The sequence below is a fragment of the Somniosus microcephalus genome, chromosome 7 (genome assembly GCF_052327205.1).
Source record: "Somniosus microcephalus isolate GS21.2 chromosome 7, FLI_Smic_1.0, whole genome shotgun sequence".
NCBI classification, from domain to species: Eukaryota; Metazoa; Chordata; class Chondrichthyes; order Squaliformes; family Somniosidae; genus Somniosus; species Somniosus microcephalus.
This window is the reverse complement of record NC_140993.1, coordinates 108327414-108348213: the sequence shown is the minus strand read 5'-3', so window position 1 is coordinate 108348213 and position 20800 is coordinate 108327414. Positions and strand designations below refer to the sequence as shown.

At 44.8% G+C, this 20800-nt stretch overlaps 1 protein-coding gene across 1 annotated transcript in view; it reads right to left on the bottom strand.

Moving 5' to 3' along the window:
- Positions 1-429: 429 nt before the first annotated feature.
- kcnk9 (potassium channel, subfamily K, member 9) overlaps positions 430-20800 on the bottom strand; it is an 85624-nt gene continuing 65253 nt past the window's right edge. The window contains exon 2 of the mRNA XM_085992113.1: positions 430-2479. Within this exon, the coding sequence (XP_085848239.1) occupies positions 1638-2479 (842 nt within the window). The 3' untranslated portion in view covers positions 430-1637. The remainder of the gene's footprint in view (positions 2480-20800) is intronic.

Sequence of the window (20800 nt, the reverse complement as noted above, 5' to 3'; positions counted from 1 at the left end):
TATGTCTTGCACCCTTTAAAAGCCATAGTCACTTGCGCTAGCCAAAACAACTAAACCCAAAAAGTTCTTTAGCCTGTTAATGAAAAATCAAATGCACTAGACTGGTCATGTTTGTTGACACCTGTGCTGCCATTATGTTACATAGAAGATGGGTTGGGGTGGGTGGTGGGTGGTGGTGGTAATCTTTTACCAGCGTGTTCATTCATCCAGTCATAGTAAACAACTTTTTAATTGACTGTAAATCTGATTGGGGAAAATTTGTGAATGTCACTTTGCACATAACACTTGTCAAAAATGTACTTTTTATTGCATGCAAAATATTTGTCATTTATAACATCTCTTTATATTTAAATTCATCAGTTAAATCTTCTCTGTACATTTTCATTCAAATTTGAATATATATATTATATATATTCATAAATCTCTATAGATGCCTGTTCTTTTGTACAAAATACTACCACTGAAGTTAGCTTCTGTGGTGCAAATTTACAGGATTTTCCTTAACCATGTACATTCGTTATAAAAGCAACAATGTACATTTTGAAACGTGCCATATTTTAATGAAAAAAATAGAAAAGTGCATTATTTTACAACACTGCAGTAATTGTAAAGACAATGTAAAATATATACATGTTAGTGCATTCATTACAAAAAAGAAGCAACCCCAATAATTACATTTTATACACGAGTTTCAGATCTACCTTGAGTTGTAAACATATTGTTACAGCCTCCTCTCATTTGAACTATTTCTTAGAACAGCAAAAAAAAACAGTTTTGGAAATAACAGTTAAAATCACTTAAACTGTTAGACCTTCTGGAAAGGAAAATCTTTTTTTTGTTGTTGTTATTTTTCTAGTCTTACTCTCTTTATCCAGGCATTCAAAATCTAAATCCAGGTCATGCAGGTCATAACTGCACTAAAGTTACTAAATGCAACTCCGGCCATTCATTTTTACTCCCCCCCGCCCCCCTCAAAAGGCAAGAAAGAGTGAATGGCCGGAATTGCCGCAAAAGCATAAATACTTGTCATAAATCAATAAATATTAATTGCTTTATTAAGTTCATTGCTAGTTAAGTTGTGTTTTCAGGTAAGTTACAATGCATACCAGTTTTACAAAGCGCATGCATTTTAACTGGCATGCTAAAATGATCTTTCTGCACTTTACAATCCAGTAATAAAGAGCCAGCTGTTGAAAATACAATGGCACATCCGGTATACCGACTGCTTCATGTGTTAATGTGCATGCTGTTTTGGCAACAGGATTTGGGTTCTTCTGTTCTGTTGGTTAAGTCTGAAACTCAGTATTTAAACTGTTTTACAAAATTAATACCTGATGCATTGTTTTCTCACACAAACCACTTTCCTCAATAACACTCTCTCATTCTAACAGTTTACCATCTCTCCCAAACAGTTTAATGCCAATCAAACGAGTCCTCTTGTATGTAGTTTCGATGGATGCCCAACATGTTGCTTGTTCCTAAAATTCCAGCTGCCACCTGTAAGGCATATTGTTGCTGCTGTGGAGCTGTTATTAACCATGCTTCATGCTTGGTTTCTGAGTTCCAGAGAAAGGCTTCTTTATTTTCTTCTTCTTCTTCTCCAGCACGCTCAAAAACAAAACAAAATATAAAGTGTTTCAAATGGACTTCCTCCTTCTCATGAGCCTGTGGTTCTCGTTGAAGCTGTGCAAACCCGGCGACACAGAACTCACAGGGGACGGGAACAGACTGTTTTTCAATGTGCTCGGTGAAATTTCTTCTATCTTGTAAGATACTGAGTGAAAGTACTGAGGGTTGAGTTGGGAACTGAATGAATTCTGGTGAGATACGACCTGGTTGGTATACTCGTGGGACCTGTAGCACATGCAGGAGCAAACGGACTGCAGGTCTGTCACCTCAGTTTTGTACCGCTGCCGGCCCTGTTGGGGGTCCTCCTGGATATGGATGATCATGCTGTTCCTATTCCCTGCCAAAGAAGCTCGCTCTTCGGCATCCCGTCGCTCGTCTTCGCTGTTCATGGTCAAAAACCTGAGAACCACCAGATTGAGGAAAGCTCCAATAACCGTTAAACCCACTAAAATATACATAAAGCTAAAGGCCACATAGAGCGGCCTTTTCTGCAGGGCCTTATCTTTCTGGAGGGCCACAAAGTCCCCAAACCCTATTGTAGTCAATGTGATGAAACAGTAGTAATACGCGTGAAAAAAGTTCCAGCCTTCATAATGTGCGAAGGCGGCTGCTCCGATGCATAGGGTCCCCATGCAAGAGAAGAAACCCACGGTCACCATGTTCTCCATAGACACGTCCGTGCTTTTCATGCCGATGCATTTCTTTATTCGTTTCAAAAGGTATTTGACAAACGTATTCATCCGTTCTCCCAGGCTCTGGAACATGACTAGGGTCAGTGGAATTCCCAGCACGGCATAAAACATGCAAAAAGCTTTACCTGCATCAGTGTCTGGAGCTGCATGGCCATATCCTGCAAAGCAAAAATAAACACATTCATTAGTCAAATTGCACACCCAGAGTCTTTGGGTGTTTGTGTTCTTAATCATAAATCTTTACAAAATACCCTGGACAATAAGTGCCTGCCCTTCCTTACTGGAAAATATTCAGTTTTGAAGATTATATTATTCCTCATTATTTCTTGTTGACCTTTGACACCTGACACAGGTGTTGTGCTCTCTCCACACTGCAACGTATTTGTCTTTGAAATGTTTAAAGTGTACACATAACCATCACATAGCAATGAAAAATTCTCAGATATATTTTCATTAAAGCATGATATAAAAACCTTTAATTTTTAAGTCATTTCATGTCAAGTTTGAATGCTGACAACAAACAACAATGGTAACTAACAGCATGGAGTTACTATAAATGTAAGCAAGCAGAGCAATTCATTCTGCTACAAAATGAACCCAAGGTCTGACAAATCTAAATTGACATGTTTTAAGAAGAAAACAGCTGCAAATTATTATACTGTCGATTCAAGTTGATTGGGGGACTGGAGACCGGGGACTTGACCAAGATCAACCAAACTCATTTTACATGTGACATTGGTAAAGGCAATGTTCATTACTGGAATGCACTTGGACCCATGTCTCCAGAGGTTTCAATCCACAATACCACTCAGCTTCTAAATATGTACTCTTCAATCCTAATAAATACATAACTAGATTGCCAAGATTTGAACTGGGATTTCAACAACAACAACTAGATAAAAATAGCCTCTAGTACCTTGTTACCCTTTCATCCAGTCAGCAATTCAAAGACATATGTGACAGAAATCACGAATCAAAAAATAGTTTGGCTTCTAAAATGTGCTGCTATCTCCGGGTTAAACGTAGCAACATATTATCTATATCTAGTGTCCTGTGGACCTGTAAAAAACACAATTAGAAATCAATTTATTTCTCTGCTTTGTCTAGTTTGGTAATACCAAACGATGGAGAAAAAATGGGAAATGTTTTTGCTGCAATTAAATTTTACAATTGGATCCTCCAATGTGAACAAAGGTTATACAAATTCTAATAAAAGCATTAGAACAACCATTATCAGGAACCACTGCAGTGTCAGCAAACATAGAAACATAGAAACATAGAAGATAGGAGCAGGAGTAGGCCATTCAGCCCTTCGAGCCTGCTCCGCCATTCAATGAGATCATGGCTGATCATACAATTTCAGTACCCTGTTCCTGCCTTCTCCCCATATCCCTTTAGCCTTAAGAAATATATCCAACTCCTTCTTGAATATATTTAATGAACCGCCCTCTGTGGCAGAGAATTACACAGCTTCACCACCCTATGTTCCCCGGCATCTCTGGGAGGCTATTTGTGTCCTCCTTTGTGAAGATAGAACCAAAGTATGTATTTAGATGGTCTGCCATTTCTTTGTTCCCCATTATAAATTCCCCTGATTCTGACTGCAAGGAACCTACACTTGATTTCACCAATCTTTTTCTCTTCACATATCTATAAAAGCTTTTACAGTCAGTTTTTATGTTCCCTGAAAGTTTACTCTCATATTCTATTTTCCCTTTCTTAATTAATCCCTTTGTCCTCCTTTGTTGAATCCTAAACTGCTCCCAATCCTCAGGATTATTTCTTTTTCTGGCCAATTTATATGTCCTCTCCTTGGATCTTATGCTATCCTGAATTTCCCTTGTTAGCCATGGTTGAGTCACCTTCTTTGTTTTATTTTTATGCCAAACTGGGATGAACAAATTCTGTAGTTCATCCATTTGAATGTTTACCATTGCCTATTCACCGTCAACCCTTTGAGTGACATTCCCCAATCAATCCTACCCAACTCGCTCCTCAGACCATCGTAGTTTCCTTTATTTAAATTGAGGACGCTAGTCTCTGAGTCAACTACTTCATTCTCCATCTTAATGAAGAATTCGATCATATTATGATCGCTCCTCCCCAAGGGGCCTCGTACAGCAAGATTGCTAATTAATCCTTTCTCGTTACATAATACCCAGTCTAACATGGCCTGATCTCTGGTTGGTTCCTCGACATATTGGTCCAGGAAACCATCCCGTAAACACTCCAGGAATTCCTCCTCCACAGTATTGTTACTAATTTGGTTAGCCCAATCTATATGTAGATTAAAGTCACCCATGATGACTGCTGTGCCCTTATTGCACGCTTTTTTAATTTCCCTTTTAATGCCAGCCCCAACCTCCGCCTTACTGTTTGGAGGTCTATATACCACTCCCACTAATGTTTTTTTCCCCTTAGTATTTCTCAATTCTACCCATACACATTCCACATCATCAGAGCTAATATCCTTCATTACAATTGTATGAATCCCTTCTTTAACCAGTAATGCTACCCCACCTCCCTTTCCTTTTTGCCTATCTTTCCTGAATATCGAATATCCCTGGATGCTGAGTTCCTAGCCTTGGCCATCCTTGAGCCACGTTTCCGTAATCCCAACCAAATCATATTCATTTACCTCTATTTGCGCAGCCAATTCATCCACCTTATTACAAATGCTCCTCGCATTAAGACACAAAGCCTTCAGGCTTGTTTTTTTAACGCTCTTAGACCTATTAGAATTATTATTTACTGTGGCCACGTTTGATTTAAACCGTTGATTTCTCTGACTGCCACTTTTGTTTTTCTCCTTCCTATCTTTTTCTTTTATCCTTGTTTCCCTTTCCTCTGTCTCCCTGCTCAGGTTCCCAACCCCCTGCCATTTTAGTTTAAACCCTCCCCCAGAGCACTAGCAAACACTCCCCCTAGAACATCGGTTCCAGCCCTGCCCAGGTACAAACCGTCCGGTTTGAACTGGTCCCACCTCCCCCAGAACCGGTTCCAATGTCCCAGGAACTTGAATCCCTCCCCCTTGCACCATCCCTCTAGCCACGTATTCATCTGAAATATCCTTCTATTTCTAGGTCAGCCTGTCCCACTCTTCTGACTGAAGAGCAAAGTGTGGCTGTGCCAGAGGGAGGAAAACACAGTAAAATCACTGTATTAACAATTCATTGAATTAAGACATAAATACAGTTAAATATTTGATGTATATCCTTCACATCTATACACAACCTTGCAAGATTCTTCTGTTAACCACCACCAAAAAACATACTGGCCTGGAATTTTCTGGAAAGTTTTGGTGTAACTATGGCATAAGAGTAGAGTTGCACCATGTTTTGCCTTGGAAATTTGCACATAACTGAGTTACCCCAGTTTTACATCACTATGTGCAAATTTCCTCAATCATTTGCACCACTCCCGAGTTACGTCTGCCAAGATCCAACTTAACTCATTAACATATCTCACCCTGTGCAAAAGACCAGCGAACACGGGTTTCCTACATTTACACCTATTCTGAACTAGCATAAATTTTGCCAATGTACTGAAGGAGTACTTTTCATCTGTCTTTACCAAGGAAGAAGATGCTGCCAAAGTCATAGGGAAAGGAGACGTAGTAGAAACATAGAAACATAGAAGATAGGAGCAGGAGTAGGCCATTCGGTCCCGCGAGCCTGTTCTGTCATTTAATGAGATCATGGCTGATCATCCAAATTCAGTACCCTGTCCCTGCTTTCTCCCCATATCCCTTGATCCCTTTACCCTTAAGAAATATATCTAACTCCTTCTTGAATATATTTAACGAATTGGCCTCAACTGCCTTCTGTGGTAGAGAATTTGACAGATATAATTGGGATTATGGAGACATAGCTCCAGGGTGACCAAGGCTGGGAATTCAACATCCAGGGGTATTCAATATTCAGGAAGGACAGGAGAAAAGGAAAAGGTGGAGGAGTAGCATTGCTGGTTAAAGAGGAGATTAACACAATAGTAAGGAAGGATATTACTTCTGATGATGTGGAATCTGTATGGGCAGAGATGAGAAATACCATGGGGTGGAAAACGTTAGTGGGAGTTGTATACAGACCCCCAAACAGTAATGTGGAGGTTGGGGATGGCATTAAATGGGAAATTGGAGATGCGTGCAATAAGTGTACAGCAGTTATCATGGGTGACTTTAATCTACATATAGAGTGGGCTAACCAAATTAGTAACAATACTGTGGAGGAGGAATTCCTAGAGTGTATACGGGATGGTTTCCTGGACCAATATGTCGAGGAACCAACTAGAGATCAGGCCATCTTAGACTGGGTATTATGTAATGAGAAAGGATTAATTAGCAATCTTGTTGTGCGAGGCCCCTTGGGGAGGAGCGATCATAATATGATAGAATTCTTCATTAAAATGGAGAGTGACTAGGGTCTCAATTTAAATAAAGGAAACTACGATGATATGAGGCACGAGTTGGCTAGGATGGATTGGGGAATGTTACTTAAAGGGTTGACGGTGGATAGGCAATGGCAAACATTTAAAGATCGCATGGATGAACTACAGAATTTGTTCATCCCTGTTTGGCATAAAAATAAAACAAAAACAGTGACTCAACTGTGACTAACAAGGGAAATTAGGGATAGCATAAGATCCAAGGAGAGGACATATAATTTGGCCAGAAAAAGCAGCAAACCTGAGGATTGGGAGCAGTTTAGGATTCAGCAAAGGAGGACAAAGGGATTAATTAAGAGGGGGAAAATAGATTATGAGAGTAAGCTTTCAGGGAACATAAAAACTGACTGTAAAAGCTTCTGTAGATACGTGAAGAGAAAAAGATTGGTGAAGTCAAGCGTAGGTTCCTTGCAGTCAGAATCAGGGGAATTTATAATGGGGAACAAAGAAATGGCAGACCAATTAAATACATACTTTGGATCTGTCTTCACAAAGGAGGACACAAATAAACTCCCAGAGATGTCGGGGAACATAGGGTCTAATGAGAGGGAGGAATTGAATGAAATCAGTATTTGTAGGGAAATGGTGTTAGGGAAATTGACAGGATTGAAGGCTGATAAATCCCCAGAATCTGATAATCTACATCCTAGGGTAATTAAGGAAATGGCCCTAGAAATCAGTAGAGGCATTGCTGGTCATCTTCCAAAATTTTATAGACTCTGTAACGGTTCCCATGGATTGGAGGATAGCTAATGTAACCCCACTATTTAAAAAATGTGGTAGAGAGAAAATGGGGAATTATAGACCGGTAAGCCTGACATCGGTAGTGGGGAAAATGCTAGAGTCCATTTTAAAAGATGTAATAGCAGAGCACTTGGAAAACAGTGACAGGATCGAACAAAGTCAACATGGATTTACAAAAGGGAAATCACGCTTGACTAATCTACTGGAATTTTTTGAGGATGTAACTGATAGAACAGATAAGGGAGAACCAGTGAATGTGATATATTTTGACTTTCAGAAGGCTTTCAATAAGGTCCCGCATAAGAGATTAGCATGCAAAGTTAAAGCACATGGGATTGGGGATAAAGTACTGTCTTGGATAGAGAACTGGTTGGCAGACTGGAAGCAAAGAGTTGGAATAAACGGGTCTTTTGCCGAGTGGCAGGCAGTAACTAGTGGGGTACCACAGGGATCGGTGCTAGGACCCCAGCTATTCACAATATATATAAATGATCTAGATGAGGGAACCTGGAGATGTAATATCTCCAAGTTTGCAGACGACACAAAGCTGGGTGGGCACGTGTGCTGTGAGGAGGATGCCGAGAAACTCCAGTATGATTTGGACAGGTTGGGTGATTGGGCAGATGCATGGCAAATGCAGTATAACATGGATAAATGCGAGGTTATCCACTTTGGTGGCAAAAACAGGAAGATAGATTATTATCTGAACGGCAATAGATTGGGAAAAGGGGAAGTGCAATGAAACCTGGGTGTCCTTGTGCACCAGTCGCTGAAGGTAAGCATGCAGGTGCAGCAGGCGGTTAAGAAGGCAAATGGTATGTTGGCCTTCATAGCGAGAAGATTCGAGTAGAGGAGCAAAGATGTCTTGCTACAGTTATACAGGGCCTTAGTGAGACCACACCTTGAGTATTGTGTGCAGTTTTGGTCACCTTATCTGAGGAAGGATGTTCTTGCCATGGAGAGAGTGCAGCGAAGATTCACCAGACTGATACCTGGGATGGCAGAAATGACGTATGAGGAGAGATTGGGTCGATTAGGCTTATATTCACGAGAGTTTAGAAGAATGAAAGGCGATCTCATTGAAACTTATAAAATTCTAACAGGACTAGACAGACTAGATGCAGGAAGGCTGTTCCCGATGGTGGGGGGGTCTAGAACCAGGGGTGACAGTCTAAGGATAAGGGGTAAGCCATTTAGGACTGAGATGAGGAGGAATTTCTTCACCCAGAGTGACAGGAAACAGAGAGTAGAGGTGAACGGTTATTTATTGGACTGGAGGAAGGTACACAGTGGGATTCCCCAGGGGTCGGTTCTAGGATATAGTAATCTGGGATGTTATGATTAAGGTTATCCACCAGGTGGTGCTGTAGCCAATACTGCTGCTAAGGTCAGAGGTTTGCTTCCTGTTAAGGTCAGAGGTTTGCTTCCTGCAAAGGTCAGCATAAGGTGGAATGCCAGGATGCTGATGCAGGCTGTCTGTAAACGTGTTTTCCAGTTGTTAATAAAGTACTCGTGTTAATTCTAACATCTAGCCTCTTTGAGTTCCTTGTTCCACTTTCTGGATTTATCACATTTGGCGACGAGGCAACTAAAGGACCCTGCATAAAGAAGAAAAGTCTGCCGGGACGTTTAAACAACAAAATCACAATCTAAAGTTAGCTACCAGTTGGAAGAGAGCATGGCTGCCACGGTAGGAACGGTTTCCGCTTTTGATATTCAAGCACAAACCTGGGAAGAATACTGTAAAGTGTTGGGTTATTTTTTCGAAGCAAATGAAATAAATGATGCCGGAAAAAGGAAAGCCATTCTGCTTAGTTCAGTGGGAAGCCAAACCTACAGTTTGATGAAAAACCTGCTCAGTCCTGAAAAGCCTGGAGACAAATCATTTGTTGAATTAGTGGCTTTGCTAAAAGAACATTTCAACCCTAAGCCTAGTGAGATTGTACAGCGGTTCAAGTTTCATTCAAGGAACAGGAAAGAGGAAAAGAGCGTAATGGAGTATGTAGTGGTGTTGCGTAAATTAGCACAAGATTGCAATTATGGGAACAACCTGAAGGAAATGCTGCGAGATAGGCTAGTTTGCGGAATTATGGACAACCGAATGCAGCGTAGATTATTATCCGAGACTGGGCTTACTTATGAAAAAGCATTGGAACTTGCTCAAGCCATAGAGACAGCGAACCGAGATGTAAAAGAAATACAGGGTTCAGACAGGGCTAATGCTACGCAAGTTGCAGGTCAGGTTGTTGTGCACAAGTTGAACATGCGTCAGAAACCACAACGTGAGCATGTGAAGGCATGTTATAGATGCAAGGGCGATCACCTGGCGAGTGAATGCCGGTTTCTGAAGGAAAAGTGCTACAAGTGTGGGAAACAAGGACACATAAAATGAGCTTGCAGGGCAAAATCACCTGTGGAGGAATCCAAACCAAAAGGGGGAGGACAGCAAAATCAAGGGAGAGAAGTGAAAAAACATGGAGCACACCACATCAGCAGGGAAGCTGAGGAAGAAGAGGACATGTTCATAATGTATAGCATGTTAGAGAACATTCCAGAAGTGGCTACTATCACATTGCAACTGACAGTAAATTACTCTGAGGTGAACTTTGAAGTGGATATAGGGTGCGGCGTGACCATAATGAATAAGGCAGAGTACTCAAAATTGTGGAACCGTGCAAAAGTTCCAGAGTTAAAGCCTTGCTCCCTGCATCTTAAAACATATACAGGTGAACGAGTAGCGACATTAGGTACAGCTAAGGTAACTGTGCAACACAGGGACACAGTGGAACAGCTACCTGTAGTTATAGTATCGGGTACCGGACCAAACCTGTTAGGTCGGGGCTGGATAAAAGAACTTAAATTAGGCTGGGGAGCAGTACATCAAATAGATGCGGGCAAACAGTTGACTTTGCAAGAAGTGTTGAGTGAACATGAGAGTGTGTTCAAGGAGGAACTTGGCACATTTAATGGCCCCCCAGCTAAGATTTATGTAGACAAGGAGGCACCACCAAGGTTTTTTAAACAACGACCTGTGCCTTATGCCATGAAGCCAAAGGTAGAGGCTGAGCTTGACCGTCTATTGAGAGAGAACATACTGGAGTCGGTGAAATGTTCGGAATGGGCAGCTCCCATAGTACCTGTTTTAAAACTGGACAATTCAGTAAGAGTCTGTGGAGACTATAAATTGACTGTCAATTGGGTGTCCAAACTAGAGCAGTATCCTATTCCCAAAACAGAGGATCTCTTTGCAAACCTGGCTGGAGGAAAGAAATTCACAAAGTTGGATATGAGGCATGTGGTAAACCACTGTTATTGTTATTCACTGTTGTTGTTGTTGCTGCACACTGTTGTACCTATGCATGCCTCAACATGTCTCGGCTGGCTCCACCCACAGGCCCAGGTATAAAGGTGATTGACCTGCAGCCCCCTGCCTTCTTGGAACCCAGTCAACCACGAGAGGCATGCTCTGTTCTTTGCTAATAAAAGCCTTTAGTTACTCTCCTAACTCTCCGTCTTTTATAAGTAATTGATAGCGCATCAATTTTATTGGCAAAAACAAAATGTCGACAAACGCTGAACAGCAGGCTGCTGCACCAAACGCTGAACAGCAGGCTGCTGCGCCAAACGCTGAGCAGCAGGAGCTGCTGCGAGCCCTCAGACCAACATGCCTGGACCTAGACCCCCAAGAAGCGGGTTCGGCTACCAAATTCGCACATTGGCTGCGTTGCTTCGAGGCCTACCTGCAAGCCTCAACTGTGACCCTGGACGAAAACAAGTTGGAAATCCTGGCCTCAAAGGTGAGCCACCAAGTTTATACAATAATCCAGGATGCGACGACCTACGCGGCGGCTATCGATCTGCTAAAAGGGCAATACGCACGCCCGGTAAATACGGTCTATGCCCGGCACCTCTTAAGATCCCGCAGACAGCAGCCCGGGGATACGGTGGAGGCCTTCCTACGGGCACTACGGATACTCGGCCGAGACTGCGATTGCAAAGAAGTACCAGCCGCAGCACACACGGAGGGACTGATCCGAGATGCTTTCGTTGCAGGTCTAAGGTCCGACTACTCCCGGCAGAGACTGTTGGAAAAGGGAGAAATGGACCTGAGAAAGGCAGTGTCCCTCGCGCTCTCGCTCGACGCGGCCCACAGGAATATGGACGCCTTCTCCCCTAACCGCTCCGCAACGTGGACGCCACAACCTTGGGTCATGGGACCGCCACCTTCAACTGCTGCTGCGATGTCCAAGGCACAGAAATGTTATTTTTGTGGCCAGGCAAAACACCCCAGAGCACGCTGCCCGGTGAGAAACGCTACCTGCTCCGGCTGCGGGAAGAAAGGACACTATGTCAGCGCCTGCAAAGGTAAAATCGCTAACGCCAGCAGCGCCGCGTGCGAACCGTGGGGGCAGCCATCTTGTCCGCCATCTTGGGCTCCCCCAGCCGCGTGGGGATCGGGACCATGGGCGCCGCCATTTTGTCCGCCATCTCGGACGTCTCCAACTTCAACCACGGGGGACCCGGACTCAACCACCGCCTCATCTGACGACCACATTGACTCGCTCGACCATACGCTGGCCTCCGTGATGCTGGACCAATCTCTCCCTCATCAACTGTCCAGGTCCATGATGGACATTACGGTAAACGGCCGCGCCACTACCTGCCTTTTTGACAGCGGGAGCACGGAAAGCTTTATCCACCCCGACACGGTGCGCAGTTACTCTCTCCCGGTCCTGCCGACGCGACACCGGATCTCTTTGGCTTCCAAAGCCCAGTCAGCGGACGTCGGTGGCTACTGTGTAGTGACCCTTTCAGTAAGGGGCACAGAATACAAAAATTTTAAACTCCTGGTCCTGCCCCATCTTTGCGCTGCCGTTCTACTGGGGTTGGATTTTCAGTGCCACCTTAAGAGTGTCACATTAGCGTACGATGGACCCCTCCCCCCACTCACAGTCTGCAGCCAGCAGCTTTCAAATCGCCCGCCGCGCACCATTTGCAGCCTCTCCACCCTTAAAGTCCCCCCCCCTCCTTGTTCGCTAACCTCACCTGCGACTGTAAGCCCATCGCTACCAAAAGCAGGCGTTACAGTGCCGGGGATAGGAGCTTCATTAAATCCGAGGTAGCAAGACTCCTGAAGGAAGGGATTATTGAAAGTAGCACCAGCCCATGGCGAGCACAAGTGGTGGTAGTGAAGACTGGCGAAAAACAGCGCCTAGTTATTGACTACAGCCAGACGATCAATCGCTACACCCAGCTAGATGCATACCCACTCCCCCGCATATCTGATATGGTCAATCAGATAGCACAATACCGGGTGTTCTCGACGATTGATCTGAAGTCGGCATACCACCAGCTCCCCATCAGGGCTGAGGACCGCCAGTACACAGCTTTTGAAGCTGACGGTCGTCTCTACCACTTCCTCAGAGTTCCCTTCGGCGTCACCAACGGGGTTTCAGTCTTCCAACGGGAGATGGACCGGATGGTTGACCAGAACGCGCTCCAGGCCACTTTCCCCTATCTAGACAACGTCACCATCTGCGGCCGCGACCAGCAGGACCATGATGTTAATCTAGAGAAATTCCTCCGTACGGCCCAGCGGCTGAACCTAACATACAACAAGGACAAATGTATGTTTCGTACCAAGCGCCTTGCCATTCTTGGCTGTGTAGTGGAGAACGGAGTCATCGGCCTCGACCCCGACAGGATGCGCCCCCTTATGGAGCTCCCCCTCCCCCACTGCCAAAAAGCACTGAAGAGATGCCTTGGGTTTTTCTCGTACTATGCTCAGTGGGTGCCCAACTATGCGGACAAAGCCAGACCCCTCATCAAGTCCACCTCCTTCCCCCTGACAGCAGAGGCCTGTGCAGCCTTCACTCTCATAAAAGGAGATATTGCGAAGGCCACAATGCACGCAGTGGATGAGTCCATCCCTTTCCAAGTGGAAAGCGACGCATCCGACTTTGCCCTAGCTGCAACCCTTAACCAGGCGGGGAGACCCGTGGCCTTTTTCTCAAGGACCCTCCAGGGCCCCGAGATTCGACACTCCTCTGTCGAAAAGGAGGCCCAGGCCATTGTGGAAGCTGTGCGACATTGGAGGCATTACCTGGCCGGAAAACGATTTACCCTGCTCACTGACCAGCGTTCAGTAGCTTTTATGTTTAATAATAAGCAGAGGGGCAAAATCAAGAACGACAAGATCTTGAGGTGGAGAATCGAACTCTCCACCTACAATTACGATATCTTGTACCGGCCCGGGAAACTCAATGAGCCCCCAGATGCCCTATCACGTGGTACATGCACCAACGCGCAGGTCGATAGACTGAAGACCCGCCACAATGACCTCTGCCACCCGGGGGTCACCAGCTTTTTTCACTTCATCAAATCCCGTAACCTGCCCTACTCCATCGAGGAGGTCAGGACCATGACCAGGAACTGCCAAATCTGTGCCGAGTGCAAACCGCATTTTTATAGGCCAGACAGAGCAAGCCTGATCAAAGCCACGCGCCCCTTTGAACGGCTGAGCGTCGATTTTAAAGGGCCCCTCCCCTCCTCCGACCGCAATGTGTACTTCCTCAACATAATTGATGAGTACTCCCGTTTCCCATTTGCCATCCCTTGCTCAGACATGACCAGTACCACGGTCATTAAATGTCTGAATGACCTCTTCGCCTTGTTCGGCTTCCCTAGCTATATCCATAGCGACAGGGGCTCATCCTTTATGAGCGACGAACTCCGGCAGTACCTGCTCTCGAGAGGTATCGCTACAAGCAGGACCACCAGCTACAACCCCCAGGGTAATGGCCAGGTGGAAAGGGAGAATGCGACGGTCTGGAAGGCAGTCCTTTTAAACTTGAAATCTAAGGGCCTTCCGACCTCTCGCTGGCAGGAAGTCCTCCCTGCGGCGCTCCATTCCATTCGGTCACTGCTCTGTACAGCCACCAATGCTACCCCTCACGAGAGAATGTTCTCCTTCCCCAGGAAGTCCACATCGGGGATCTCGTTACCGACATGGCTGACTTCTCCAGGACCCGTCCTACTGCGGAAGCACGTGAGGTCCCATAAGATGGACCCCCTGGTCGAGAGGGTGAGCCTCCTCCATGCCAACCCTCAGTATGCTTACGTGGTGTACCCGGACGGGCGGGAGGACACAGTCTCCATACGAGACCTTGCACCTTCGGGTGCTCCCGAAACACCTCCCTCGCCACCCACCACTACCCACGCCTACCCCCAGTACGCTTACGTAGCGTACCCGGATGGGCGGGAGGACACAGCCCCCACACGAGATAAGAACATAAGAACATAAGAAATAGGAGCAGGAGTAGGCCAATCGGCCCCTCGAGCCTGCTCCACCATTCAATAAGATCATGGCTGATCTGATCCTAACCTCAAATCTTCTATTACTCTGCATCCACCCGAACCCATGTGATCTCCCGGGAGAGGCAAAAAACCAGATAAAGACCCAATGGCCAATTTGGGAGAAAAAAATCTGGGAAATTCCTCTCCGACCCATCTAGGCGATCGAAATTCTTCCAGGAGATCACTCTGTCCCTATATTTTCTACAGTACTTACCTTCTGTAAAGGCGATCTCCACCCCAGCCAGGAACAGGAATAAAACCATCTCCTGAAATCTAACAGAATTAGAACACAGTAGGAGCAGAAAAAGGCTACACGGCCCCTGGGCCCACTCCACTACCCACAGGGCCATGACCATTCCGAACCCAGACTCATGTCCAATTTCCTGCCCGCTCCCCGTAACCCTTAATTCCCTTTACTTCTAGGAAACTATCTATTTCTGTTTTAAATTTATTTAATGATGTAGCTTCCACAGCTTTCTGGGGCAGCAAATTCCACAAACCTACCACCCTCTGAGTGAAGAAGTTTCTCCTCATCTCAGTTTTGAATGAGCAGCCCCTTATTTTAAGATTATGCCCCCTAGTTCTAGTTTCACCCATCATTGGGAACATCCTCACCGCATCCACCCGATCAAGCCCCTTCACAATCTTATATGTTTCAATAAGATCGCCTCTCATTCTTCTGAACTCCAATGAGTAGAGTCCCAATCTACTCAACCTCTCCTCATATGACCACCCCCTCATCCCCGGGATTAACCGAGTGAACCTTCTTTGTACTGACTCGAGAGCAAGTATGTCTTTTCTTAAGTATGGACACCAAAACTGTATGCAGTATTCCAGGTGCGGCCTCACCAATACCTTGTACAACTGCAGCAATACCTCCCTGTTTTTATATTCCAACCCCCTAGCAATAAAAGCCAACATTCCATTGGCCTTCTTAATCACTTGCTGCACCTGCATACTAACTTTTTGAGTTTCGTGCACCAGGACCCCCAGGTCCCTTTGTACTACAGTACTTTCCAGTTTCTTGCCATTAAGATAATAACTTGCTCTATGATTTTTCCTGCCAAAGTGCATAACCTCACACTTTCCAGTATTGTATTCCATCTGCCAAATCTCTGCCCACTTACTTAGCCTGTCTATGTCCCTTTGCAGGTTTTTTATGTCCTCCTCACTCACTACTTTCCGTCCCATCTTTGTATCATCTGCAAACTTTGATATGTTACACTCGGTCCCCTCCTCCAAATCGTTAATATAGATTGTAAAGAGTTGGGGACCCAGCACTGACCCCTGCGGAACACCACTAGTTACTGGTTGCCAATCTGAGAACGAACCATTTATCCCAACTCTCTGCTTTCTGTTAGAGAGCCAATCCTCCACCCACGCCAGAATATTACCCCCAATCCCATGATTTTTTATCTTGAGCAATAATCTTTTGTGTGGCACCTTGTCAAATGCCTTTTGGAAGTCTAAATACACTACGTCCACTGGTTCCCCTTTATCCACCCTGTATGTTACTTCCTCAAAAAACTCAAGCAAATTTGTTAAACATGACTTCCCCTTCATGAAACCATGCTGAGTTTGCCCTATTAAATTATGTTTATCCAAATGTCCCGTTACTGTCTCCTTAATAATGGACTCTAACATTTTACCAACCACAGATGTTAGGCTAACAGGTCTATAGTTTCCAGCCTTCTGCCTACTACCCTTTTTAAATAAGGGTGTTACATTAGCAGTTTTCCAATCTGCCGGGACCTTTGCTGAGTCCAGTGAGTTTTGGAAAATTATTACCAATGCATCCACAATCCCTACCGCTACTTCCCTCAAGACCCTGGGATGCAAGCCATCAGGTCCAGGGGATTTATCCACCTTGAGTCCCATTATTTTACCAAGTACCACTTCCTTAGTGATTTTAATTGTATTTAGTTCCTCCCCACCTAGAGCCCCCTGTTTGTCCAGTGTTGGGATATTCTTAGTGTCCTCTACTGTAAAGACTGATACAAAATAATTGTTCAGTGTTTTTGCCATCTCCATGTTTCCCACCATTAATTTCCCGGTCTCATCCTCTAAGGGACCAACATTTACTTTAGCCACCCTTTTTCTTTTTATATAACTATAGAAACTTTTACTGTCTGTTTTTATATTTTTTGCTAATTTACTTTCATAATCTATCTTCCCTTTCTTAATCAATCTTTTTGTTATTTTTTGCTGTCTTTTAAAGACTTCCCAATCTTCCATCCTCCCACTAGATTTGGCTACCTTATATGCCCTTGTTTTTAGTCGGATACTATCCTTAATTACTTTACTTAGCCACGGATGGCTATCTTTTCTTTTACACCCTTTTTTCCTCAGTGGAATATATTTTTTTTGGAAGTTGTAAAATAACTCCTTAAATGTACACCACTGATCATGTACCGTCTTACCCTTTAATCTATTTTCCCAGTCCACTCTAATTAATTCCGCTCTCATACCTTCATAGTCTCCTTTATTCAAGCTCAGCACGCTTGTTTGAGATCCAACCTTCTCACCCTCTAATTGAATATGGAACTCAACCATGTTATGGTCACTCATTCCAAGGGGATCCTTTACTAGGACATTTTTAATTAATCCTGTCTCATTACACAGGACCAAATCTAAGGTTGCTTGCCCCCTGGTCGGTTCAGTTACATACTGCTCAAGAAACCCATCCCTAATACACTCAATGAACTCTTCCTCAAGGCTGCTCTGCCCAATTTGATTTGTCCAGTTAATATGATAATTAAAATCCCCCATAATTATAGCTGTTCCCTTATTACAAGCCTCAACTATTTCCTGATTAATACTCCGTCCAACAGAGTTGCAACTGTTCGGAGGCCTATAGACTACACCCACTAGTGTTTTTTTCCCCTTATTATTCCTTACCTCCACCCAAACTGTTTCACTATCCTGCTCCTTTGACCCAATATCATTTCTCTGTATTATAGTGATTCCTTCCTTTATTAACATAGCCACCCCACCTCCTCTCCCTTCCTGCCTGTCCTTCCTGATTGTTAAATAACCTGGTATGTTTAATTCCCAGTCATGGTCACCCTGCAGCCATGTTTCTGTAATGGCCACAAGATCATACCCATACGTCATTATTTGTGCCGTTAACTCATTCATTTTGTTACGAATGCTACGTGCATTCAGATAAAGGACTTTCAAATATGTTTTGTAACACTTAGTTCCTGTTTTTTCCCGCACCTTTGGGTGCCCCTGAAACACTACCATTGCCATCCACCACTACCCACAACCCAACCCCGCTAGACGGCATGCCGCAGCCCCAGGACCCGTCATTGACCACCCAACCACTCAATGAGACGCCAGATTCAACGTTGGATGCTGCACCATCACCGCCGCCACTATGACGATCAGGACGGCATACAAGGCCACCTGATAGACTTACTTACACGAACCTTTAGTACACTTCACCCCGCCGGACTCAATTTTAAACAAGGGGTGAATGTGGTAAACCACTGTTATTGTTATTCACTGTTGTTGTTGTTGCTGCACACTGTTGTACCTATGCATGCCTCAACATGTCTCGGCTGGCTCCACCCACAGGCCCAGGTATAAAGGTGATTGACCTGCAGCCCCCTGCCTTCTTGGAACCCAGTCAACCACGAGAGGCATGCTCTGTTCTTTGCTAATAAAAGCCTTTAGTTACTCTCCTAACTCTCCGTCTTTTATAAGTAATTGATAGCGCATCAAGTCATGCCTACTTGCAGATTACACTGGATGATGAATCAAAGAAGTATGTCACCATAAATACACACAAGGGCTTGTTTACATATAACCGCTTACCGTTTGGTGTCTCATCTAGTCCAGCTATCTTCCAGAGGACAATCGAAGGTGTACTGCAAGGGATTCCACATGTTTCCATCTATCTGGATGTCATTCTGGTGATGGGAAGAACCGACCAGGAGCATCTGAGCACTCTGAGAGAGGTACTACAGAGATTGGAGAGGGCAGGGTTCCAGCTCAAGAGGAGTAAGTGCACTTTCCTGGGAATGAGGCAGTGTTCCTGGGACACAAAGTGGACGCCACCGGGCTCCATCCACTCAAGGAGAAGGTACAAGCACTGCAGGACACCCCTGCTCCTACAAATGTGGCTGAGTTAAAAGCTTACCTGGGACTGCTGAACTATTATAACAGGTTTTTACCAAACTTGTCAACTGTGTTAGCACCTCTTCACAAACTACTGTGCAAGGAGACACAGTGGCAGTGGGGAGAGGAGCAGGGGGTTTCATTTGAACAGTCCAAGAAACTGATGCTGTCGTCGGATGTGCTGGTTCACTACAATGCAGAGAAAGGCATCATTCTCTCTTGTGATGCTTCACCTTATGGAGTGGGGGCAGTTCTTTCACACTGCATGGAAGATGGAACTGAAAGACCAATAGGGTTTATGTCCCGAACTCTAACACCAGCGGAAAAAACTATTCCCAGTTAGACAAAGAGGGGTTAGCAGTAATGTTTGGGTTACAGAGGTGCCACAAGTACATATATGGCAGGAAGTTCACCATATGTACCGATCATAAACCTCTTCTCTCTCTTTTCAATGAAATGAAAGCAGTTCCACAGATGGTGTCACCCCGGATCCAGAGGTGGGCAGTGACGTTGAGGGCATATGAGTATGTCATCGTCTACAAGGCAGGCAAGTACCATGGGAACGCAGATGCCTTGAGCCGTCTTCCACTGCCAGGCACACCTATCCGTGCAGCTCCAGAGGACAGAGTTTTGATGTTGGAGGACACTGACACGGCACTTGTGACTGCAGAGCAAGTAAGAACATGGACAGGTAAAGATCCAGTACTGTCTAGAGTTCGAGAATATGTGGTGAGGGGATGGCCACAGCATCCGGAAGGGGCTGACTTCACACCCTACAGTGTCAGGAAAACAGAGCTGAGTGTGCAGGATGGTTGCATGTTATGGGGAGCACAAGTGATTATTCCACAGCCAGCACTACAGTCTATCCTAGAGCAACCACATCAGTGTCATCCTGGGGTCTCGCATATGAAAGCCTTGGCTAGGAGTTACTTGTGGTGGCCAAAGCTAGATGAGGAGATAGAAAATCTAGTCAAGACATGCAGCACTTGTCAGGAACACCGGAAGGAACCAGCAGCGGCTCCTCTCCACCCCTGGGAGTGGCCGGATAAACCATGGAGAAGATTGCACTTAGATTATGCGGGTCCATTCATGGGGAAGATGTTCCTCATAATCATTGATGCACATTCCAAGTGGATGGATGTTTATCCTGTAAATTCTGCTTCCGCCACTACTACTATAGACTGCCTGCATCGGAGCTTCAGTAATCAAGGGCTGCTGGAGATCGTGGTGAGTGACAATGCCATTTGTTTTGTGAGTACAGAGACAAAAGAGTTCTTGAGAAAAAATGGCATAGTGCAGGTGACCTCGGCTCCATATCATCCGTCCTCGAATGGACTTGCGGAGAGAGCCATACAAACATTTAAGGAGATGATGAAAAAAAGTGCAGAAGGGAGTTTAGCAGCCAAAGTGTCACGGGTTCTGTTCAGCTACAGAGTAACACCTCAATCCACCACAGGACTCTCTCCTGCTGAGATGTTATTAGGTCATAGACTACGCTCCACTCTTGACCTTGTCCACCCAGACCTAAAAAGGAAAATGGAAAACAGACAAAACAAACAAAAAGAGAACCATGACAAAAGAACAAAGAGCCGAAGTTTTGGAGAAGGAGATGTGATCCTTACCAGGAATTTCAGTTATGGACCAAAGTGGATTCCTGGCTTCATAGACTCAATGACAGGTCCAGTATCATACAAGGTCATGTTGGGAGATGGTAGGGTAGTACGCAGACATGTCAATCAGATACTTCCCAGACAAGGGGAAATTGAAATGAAGGTTCCAGATGCAATGACTAAAGACAGGGTTGCCCCCAGTTA